Consider the following 9,518-nt stretch of genomic DNA (forward strand, 5'->3'; position numbering starts at 1 on the left):
GACACAACCCTTTTAGGACAATTTTTGGTCCAATTAAGCGCCTTCATATCACCGACACATTGAATTCTCACGCCGTACAAGCTGAATTCTCGATTGGGATTTGTTTGCAGAAACCACTGAATTCGTTGTATTTCTTAATTACCTCTTCAAACTGTGCACACGATGAATTAGTTCTCACTATAATCGAATCCGGTTGGATTTCGGTGGTTAATTTTCAGGCCGTCCTATCACTTAACCCTCAATGCATGACAGGGTCGACGGTGCGATAGAACGTTCGCACAAGTTGCTACGGCCTCTAATAAAAAAGGAAGTGTCTATTTCTGAGTCGTCTAAGAAATACTACCTCCTTTTCATAATCATTGTCGAAATATTACATGTATCTAGACGCTTTTTAGGAATAGATACATCCACTTTTTGGTAAATTTGAGACAAGAATTATGTAACTGAGGGAGTAGTTATTTTTCAGTCGACAATCATAGCCATCCAATAAAAAATTTCTTATCCATCAAACCTACATTAATCTTACATGAATCTCAATGATTGAATCAAAAGAATGTTACATCGACTAAGAAATATTATTTTCAGTCGCCTAAGAAATAGCAAGACCGAAATTAAAGAAAAAGAAGAGAGCTGCTATTGTAATGCATGATCCGGATCGATCGACGGTCAAATTTGGAGCCGTAAAAATTCCATATAATGCACGTGTGCAAGCAAAGTGATGACTACCACATGTGTATATATTTTCCCTTGAATGCATGCACAGGTCATGGAAATTGAAATGGGCCGAATGAGAGTGATGGACTTGTGCATAAATAAATTAACAGTACTACATGTTGTTGATCAAGTCGAGTGATGTAACGGATCTATGGGAGATCTTTGACTCGGATGGGTTTTTAGTATGCATGCACAGCACCTAGGTAGGTAAGAATCAAGATGGGAGCTATATAGCGGGCTTTGATTTTGAGACTTGTTGATTTTTAGTCCAACACGACGATTTTCTTGCTCTCGCGCGTGCGTGCGTCTCCAACAGCAACAGGAACCTCAGTTTCAGACGACTAAACTATATACAATTTCGTGAACTGAGTGAGGAAATGACAATGACCAAGCAAAATTTTAGTTATCAATGGCAACAATAAATCCTCTCCGTTCGTTTTGGATGTGAGCGCTGTTTTCAGTGTACAGTTTTTAATTTCACATGAATGTATAAAGTACAAATCTGTAAAATTATGGCACTAAATTAAGTTCCAAGTGCAAACATTCTAGAAAATTAGAAATGATTATTGAATTTTTTTAGGCATGATAATATCAGTTCAAAGCGTGAATCAATAGCAGTAAACATAGTCATCAACGAGAATGACCTCTTCATCTAAAAAAACAAAACGAAAATGACCTCCGTATATTTGACATGACTTTACCCACCAAAGTTCAATACTTCAATCAAATCATGTACTTACATTTACTCATTAATTAATTTGAATAAATTATTCGTGAGAGTCATCCGGCCACTCTCAATCCTTATAAAATGTGTGGTACTCCCTCCGTCCAACAAAAAATGTCTCAAGTTTGTTAAAATTAAATGTATCTAGACATAACTTAGTGTATATATGCATTCAAATTTAGGCAAAGTTAAGACATTCTTTGTTGGTTGGAGGAAGTAATTCCTATTTGTTTTTAAAATCAAATTTGTAAGATTTTGAAAAGTAATTCCTATTTATTTTTAATATGTGCCCACAGAAGAAATCCCCACTCTTCATCAGTGTAGCTTGACCCAGAATTACCGAGGGATTTTCTCGGCAGTGAATAGCAATTTTTTTGTCTCTACCAAGAGAGATAGCTTTTTCTTTCCTTTGTGAGGTAACCTTTCATTTTTCTTTTCCTTTCTGTCAGAATAATTAACCACTACAATAACCAAAGCTAGGAAAGACATGATCCAGTGGAAAGTGAAACCTGTCGTCCCCGACGGGAAATTATTGCCCGTTTTTCAAAAGTGGTTCAGTTCTAGACCCACATGCAGACAAATATATGTAGCAATCACCCCCATATCTATCTATCTATCTAGAACCCTATGACTTCCTCGCACCCAACAACCACAAAGTCGCCACTATATTTTTCTACAGCTAAACTCCTAGAAATACACAAACGGTAAAGACAGAGCATGTCGGAAGAATGTGTAAAGAGGGAAAGTTCAATGAAGCCATGGAGTTTTTTTTTTGAAAGCTTATATATGCAATGTAATTATGTCTTTTTTTATTTCACTTCGTAAGCATTTTGCTTGCAGGCAGTTTTTCTTTTGCAGGTTTTGATTAAAGCCAATGTAAAAATATTTGGAGGATTTTTCATGGTTATGTTTTACCATTTTCAAGGGGCGACAAGAGCATATGCACCATAATCCATGTTTATCTTTATAACAATATAAAAAGGAAAAGGTGTGTGTTTCACCCTCATCCCTGACGTCTAATCTTACTAGGGACTAAAGTTTGCCATTTCGTACCACAAAAGAGGATTTTTGGAGTGAAGTGGTGGCATGGTTTTGACCTTGTAGAGCGGCAAACCGATCGTAGGGTCCGTTATTTGGCAGCCAATATTTGGTTGCCTTTTGTTTGTCCAAGATTTGGCAACAAAGTTGAACTAGAGTCGATCATGGATGATTGTCTTACCAAAATTTTGGTAGCAATCCAAATAAGAACCAAATATTTGGTCATGACCAAAATATTATTAGGGTCGAGTTTGGTGAAGAGCCAAACACACTCCTGCTCCTCTGCAGTGTCTACCGAATCAAATATCTAACTCATAAATACTCCCAAATTAAATACAACATTTGGACTATTAAGGAAAGATAGCTAGAAAAAATGACCTGTCAGAATCATGGACGAGTACAATTTTAAAAACCCATTTTTTTTGGAAGAACCTAGAAATTCGATAAAACCACATCTAATTAAAGAAAAATAGTTAGAAAAACAAAGGAAATTTGACGTGATTTTTTTCTTCATGAAACATGGTTATATATATTGGATATCCTGTCCATATGGAATAATACCTCTGAATAATTGAATTCTGTGAATTCCAACAATGTTTGTAAAACGCTTGCCTAGCTTGGGGATTTCTCCGGAAACATCGCCTTCAGAGGTCTGCTGCTAGTATATACTCCCTCCGTTCCGAATCAGGGGTGGAGCTGCCATAGAGGCGTTGTTCGGTGCTACCGACTCCAATAACTTTTGCCGGTAACGTAGAAATAGACACGTAGTTACTCGGCCGAACCCAACCAAAAATCACGGTCGAACCCATTGATCTCGTGCTGCTGGGCTGGAGCCGATTTACTCAGTGGTAAGTCAGCCCAACTAGACAACTAACAGCCCAGCTAGCAATCCCGAACGATCGATCTGTCTACACCCTCTACACGCACGGCGGCGGCGTCTCGTATTCAACTCCAATTCTTATGCAATCTCGCGTCGTTCCGTTATCTGCCAACCAAAACAAGGAAAACCCCACTCTGAATCCCGTAATTCCTTCGCCTCTGTCGTCTCACATCGTCCATCACGCAGACGCTGGACGCCGGCGACAGCAGCGGCAATCTGACTAGCCGTCTACATGCCGAGCTCTAAAAATTGAGGTACATGAGCACCTGATCTCCCTCCATTCTAAGTCCTGTCTAGTGTCTAGTGTCTAGCATAATCCCTAATGTTCTGATTGGTTTTTTTTTGTACTTTGAATGATTGATTGATCTAGGCCCCGGAATGGTATTATGAGAAAAAGAAACGATCGTTAGATTAAGATAATGATGCAGCAAGGTTTTAAATCGCACGCTAAATCATTTCGCTGCGGCATCCTCCAGCCGCAATCGCAGCCGCCATTGCGCCGCATTCGCATACAAAATTTTAGTGCCATATCTAAACGTATCTGTTATATAATGAAGATTAATGCAAAATTAGAGATTAACGTTGATTTCGCCGCAATTGTTATAGCGTCCCACTGAGGCTTCCGTGCCGCTATAGCGGTCAAATCGCGCGCTATTTATTTCTACGTGATGCATGCACTTCAAGGCCACCCGTTACACACAAGCAATCAAATTCTACTAATGCTAGTCTGCTGCAGTCTTGTGTTTAGAGAGAAATTAATTTAGATGATCTGCCTTATGATAAGACAGTTTAAATGTGATGGTTATAGATGATATGTTATTTTTCATTTTTTATGCTCCTTTTGAGCCGTACACGCTTGTTTTGAGATGGTCTAAGATCGTAAAATACTATAGTTAGTGTATGCCAAAATCTCGAACGAATCCATTGGCAAAATTTTCTAGCTCCGCCCCTGTTCCGAATTACTCCCTCCATCCAACAATAAGGGACATATTAGGGTTCGATTGATCAAGCTTTTAACTACAAATTACATCATGAATGTGACTAATGTGATCAAAATCATAATCATAAGCAAATATCCTTGAGTAGGAATATAATGGATACGAAATTATGCCAAATAATTATATATTAATAGAATAATTTGTGATCAAAATATTGGTCAAAGAAAAGCTAATACGTCCCTATTGTTGGACGGAGGAATTCTGATACAAATCCATGTCTCGTAACGGAGGGAGTATCAAGAAAAGATTTCACCTTTCTGCCGTGGAATTCTGAACCTTTCTGGTGGTGACTGCCGCTGTATCGCCGTGAGCTCGAGAATTACGTTTCCCTTTCCCGACCGACGACGTCCTGAGCGAGCGAGCGATGACAACGAACAAGCCAAGCACGCCAGGCCGTGCAACCGCCGCAACGGAGCCCCATTCGCCCGGATCCTCCCGTCACACACACATTAAATTCACCCCCGTCAAGCGGTCCGTGCTCTTCGCGCCAAGTGTACTTACGCCGTAATTCACCCCCCACTACTACTGCTAACCGCTCCCCGGCTTTTTAAAGCTCGCGTCGGCACCCGCCATCCCTTTCCACACTTGCTCTTCTCCCGGGCTTCCTCCTTCCACGCGGCCAGCGGCGCCTTTATTACCCCAGTACGTATCTCTCTCTCTCTGATCTCGGACCATGGCGACACGGTCGGCGCACAGGCGGCAGGAATTCAGCTTCGCAGGGGACGAGGGGGCCGACGACGAGCGGCGGCGCGCGATGCTGCCGCCGCGGCTGCCGGAGTTGGCGGCGAACCCGATGGCGCCGCGGGCAGGGGAGGAGGAGTTCCGGTGGCTTCAGGAGTCGAGGCTCGGCTCGCCGGAATCGGCCGTCTTGTCCGGGTCCGGCACGCCGTCGCCGCGGCTCTGGACGCACCTCGACGACGACCGGAGGCTGTACCCGGCGTCGGCGGGGAGCTCGCCGCCGGGGCCGTCGCGGGCGCAGGCCATCGCCGGGTACCGCCGCGAGATGCTCGACCTCGTCCGCGGCCTCCCCGAGGCCGCCTACGAGCTCTCCCTCCGCGACATCGTCGAGCATCGCTCCTCCCCCCCTCTCCCTCCTCTCCCACCTCCGCCGCCCGCCGTCGCCGTCGCCGGGGAAGAAGAACTAGGATCAAGGAAGCAGGGTGCTACTACTGCTGCTACTACTACTACGGTGGCGACTACGGTGGCGGCGGCCATGGCGGACGACGAGGAAGATTACGAGGAACAGAGGAAACAGAGCATCGGGGGGAAGAAACAGGGGAAACAGGGGAGGAAGAAGATGGGGAGGGCGCGGAGCCGGAGCATGGAGCGGAGCGTGAGCCTGGACACGGGGCTGCTCATCAAGCTCTTCATGCCGCTCTCCGTCGGCGGCGGCGGCCGGACCAAGAAGAAGAAGGTCTCGCCTTCGCCCAAGCCTGTGGCTGACAAGGACGGCCTGAAGAAGAAGAAGAAGCAGGGGAGGAAGAAGAGGAAGGAGGGGGAGGAGGAGGAGTGGTGGAAGAAGAGCGAGTTCAGCAGCGAGGCGGGGAGCAGCAGCAGGACCAGCAGCTCCGGCAGCAGCAACAGCAATGGCAGCGCCATTGGCATTCCTGCTGGCGCTGCCGGCGGCACGACGAAAGCTCCGGCCAAGACTATGATCAGGTAAATTTCTAATTTCGGATTTATTAAACCAAAATTCCTTGTTCTTAAAAATATGTGGAAAATTTTGTTTGTCTGTACTGCTGAGCTGACATGGCGGTATCAGGTTCTTTTTTTTTCTTTGTTCTTTGTGTGGCCTTCCCCTAACTACTGTTAGGATCGTTTGTACCTCTACTCCTCAATACAAAAGCAGAGCACCTGCTATTATTCTTCAAAAAAAAGTATTTTAGGCTCACGAGTTTTCTATTTTTGAGAGTTCCTTAGGTTCTTGAGTTGCACTGCAGACAAAGGTTGTTGGAGTTGTTTTATCCTTCATTTCTCTGGTTCTGATTTCTTTGATCATTTTACATAGCAGTAACAGTTTTCAACCCAGGAAATAGAGTTTTCTAATCTTCTAGATGCAAACTTACTGGTATCTAGAACATAATTTCGGAAAATAAAAAAATTAGTTGTTCTAGTTTTTGTGTAACTCTTTTTTCCAGTTTCTAGAACACACCCTTTTTTTTGACACGTTCTAGAACACACGTTTGGTAAAGAAACACAAGGCGTTTCTCAGGTCAGAGCCAGAAATGGTAAAATGACTGGATCTAAAAATTATAAATTGTAAGCATGTGTCAGCAAATGCGTATAGTATGAAAATTTTACAGCGTCAGGCTGCTAAAAGGGCCAAAACACATTTTGTCCCCCCTTCTGGAAGTTAGTGTGAACTGTGAAGTCATGGCAGAAATTTTGGGGGCAGATTGGTCAACACGGCAAAGAGATTGGTCATGGCTTGGACTTGGAAGTTCATATTGTTTCGTCACAATCAACTTACCAGTCAATTCCTTATAATACTCTTCACGGCAGCCTTCTTGGGCGAAAGGAGGCATGACTTCACATATGGTCAATTTTCAAGAGTCTTCTATTTGCGTTCTTGTTACTTACAAAATCCCCAAATGTTTTGTTTATGGATATTAGAACTTTTTCGTTGCTGTGGACTATTGAAATAATAATTGTATTGTATAAAAGAATATGTTGAGAATTGGTATAAACATTGTGGCTACTGCTACTACTTATCCTTAAAATGTGACTGCTGGATAGATTTTTGTTTGTTTTCTGACACTATTTCTGAATACTTCTACATCTTTCCAGTACGTTTAGCCGTAGTTGAATGTGATCATGGATTCCAGCGAGCCCGATTTTCTGATCAAATAGATCTAGCTGCCTACTTTAGTTCTTCTTTTGAAAAGCTTAAGGCGCGCTTTGTTTGTCCTCACCTGAATCCCAATCATAGCATAAATGCTTTATGTCCTACTAAGAAACGGCTAATCTAATCATCATCTTCCCACTAGAGACTAGAACTTGTATCTAATTCAGCTCATGATTTGATCTTAATCATGCCAACATTTTCTTTTTCATGCTCTCACAAACTCTCTTTAATTTGTGTTGGTGCAGAAAGAGACTTGGGTGCTATGGTTTCTTTAGGTCAGATAAGAGCAAAAATGGAGCCATACAAGAGTAAGGAAACGACAAGGAGAGAAGGGAAGGACTCCTCTGATGATCAGCTCATGAACACCAGCATGTCAACCAAAACAAAATCATCACTGCTGATGCACAGAAATGGAGCTCATGGAAGCAACAACTTGATTAACTTGCATGCCTAGAATTGGTGCAACATGCATGCTGTGGCCCCTGCTCATGCACAAAACAGATACATCTTGTCAATGGAGAGGCAGATCATTTATCCAACAACAGCAGTACTGAAGTCTTTGCTTTGCCACATATGCTGTACTTCCTTTACCTTTTTCTGGAGGAAAATCTGCTGTATTTTCTCAAACAATCACATCTCTAGCTAGCTTGTACTATCCTCTTGTTTGTACATGTCCTAATGCAATAGTACTGTTTTTGTTCACTAGTTGTCCATCTAGAATAAAACTGCAGAGATTGTGGTTTGTGGAGGGTGATGCACCTGTTCAATTGTTTAGTTTCATTGTGGGCGACAAATGGCCAAAAGGTCAGTGACAAGATCCCAAGAGATACTCACAGGATAAAATACGGCTGGCTTTTTTAGCCCTTCTTGATTTGTTCAGATGGAATATGGAGCTGAAAGAGACAAATGGCCAAAAGGTCAGCAAGAATACTACGTTGCTGCTTTGCAATGTGCAGTGCGTGGACCCAAGAGGAATCTAGCCGTTTAGATTTGCAATCATACATCAGGTGATCAAGCAAGAGAAAGTTAGCATTTCCATTGGATACAAAATTTGGGTGGTTAGGAGCCTAGAATGAACTTTCCCCTGAAAAACATCTAAAACGGCAACTAGAATAAACACGGTATCAAACATTGGCTGCCTCTTCAAGAAGAGAAAATAATCGTCAAGAACTGTGCCTTCTTACAAGAGAAAATAACCAGCAGAAAAATATCATCATATCTGGGTACAGAATTATTACGGGATAGAGGTGAAAACAGTACTAGTCTGCCTCTGCTGCCTTTTTTTTCAGAGGAGTCTGCCTCTGCTGCTGGGTGGACTCCTCCTGGATCGGGTCTCGTTTGGGCCCCCACCGCCTGGAAGTTGGGCCAAGAAGGGAAAGTGCAGGTGCTGGGCCGGGCCGCCGCCTAGGCCTGCGCAGGGAGAGAAGGAACAGGGAGCTGTGGGCTGTGGCCGCAAATTGCTGATGGTATTCTTGCATCAAACTGTAGTTGCAAACTTGCATGCATGTTTTATTTTTGCTTGCTTCTAGGCTTGCTGAAAGTTGCTCGTGGATCATGGATGTTTGGGTTGTGTTTTTTTCTGTGCGAGCAAAGTAAGACCTGAAGGACTTGCCGGAAAACCTGATGGTTTATTGACGGATTTTAGTTTGCTCGTGTTAGCAAATGTGATGGGTTTTGGTCTGACACGCTGATTCTATTGTCACTGACTCACTGTCTTATACTATATATGTCTTGTGGCTGGCAAGTATCGCCAGGTTTAAGGCCGAAAAAGGCACTATTACTTTCACGGATTCATCAACTATTTACAAGCGAGCAGTTTTCCTTTTTACACAGAGAACAGTGCCCAATTAATCTAGAGAGGACACGCAACTCCCCCTAGTTCGCTCAACATGCACTGGCCATGGCTAGCAAGGGCATTCTGGACCTCCCGCCTGTTCTCTCAGGCCAGCTCAATCAGTCCAATCAAACTAGTGACACACACTCAGAATTCCAGAGAAGAATATAGTGGCATATGGTTGACATAATTTTTACTTCGTTAATTAATCCGTATTGTGATTTGTGAATATCTTCTATCCTTATTATAGTGGCATTAATTGACATAATTGTTACTTCGTTAATTAGTTCGTATTGTGATTTGTGAATATCTTCTATCCTTATAAATAGATATCTTCTGGCTAGAATTGACTAATTTTCTGAACGAAAACCGCTTCAGAGGCTCTGGCAGTATAAGAGTTGATCAATGTGTATATAGCATGGGCGCAAGGAAGAGAGGGAGGGAGCAAGGAAGAGACGTTATCAAAAAAACATATATATAAACAC

The 9,518-nt window shown here is 42.9% G+C and overlaps 1 protein-coding gene across 1 annotated transcript; it reads left to right on the top strand.

Annotated features, from left to right (window-relative positions):
* The first annotated feature begins 4,843 nt into the window (after nucleotides 1-4,843).
* On the top strand, nucleotides 4,844-7,941 carry LOC100845221. The gene is made up of 2 exons (XM_003576153.4): nucleotides 4,844-6,013; nucleotides 7,445-7,941. Exons 1-2 carry the CDS (start codon nucleotides 5,028-5,030, stop codon nucleotides 7,509-7,511), a joined length of 1,053 nt encoding a protein of 350 aa, XP_003576201.1. The 5' UTR covers nucleotides 4,844-5,027; the 3' UTR covers nucleotides 7,512-7,941.
* Nucleotides 7,942-9,518: the final 1,577 nt, after the last annotated feature.

Source organism: Brachypodium distachyon, chromosome 4 (assembly GCF_000005505.3).
Source record: "Brachypodium distachyon strain Bd21 chromosome 4, Brachypodium_distachyon_v3.0, whole genome shotgun sequence".
Taxonomy (NCBI): domain Eukaryota; kingdom Viridiplantae; phylum Streptophyta; class Magnoliopsida; order Poales; family Poaceae; genus Brachypodium; species Brachypodium distachyon.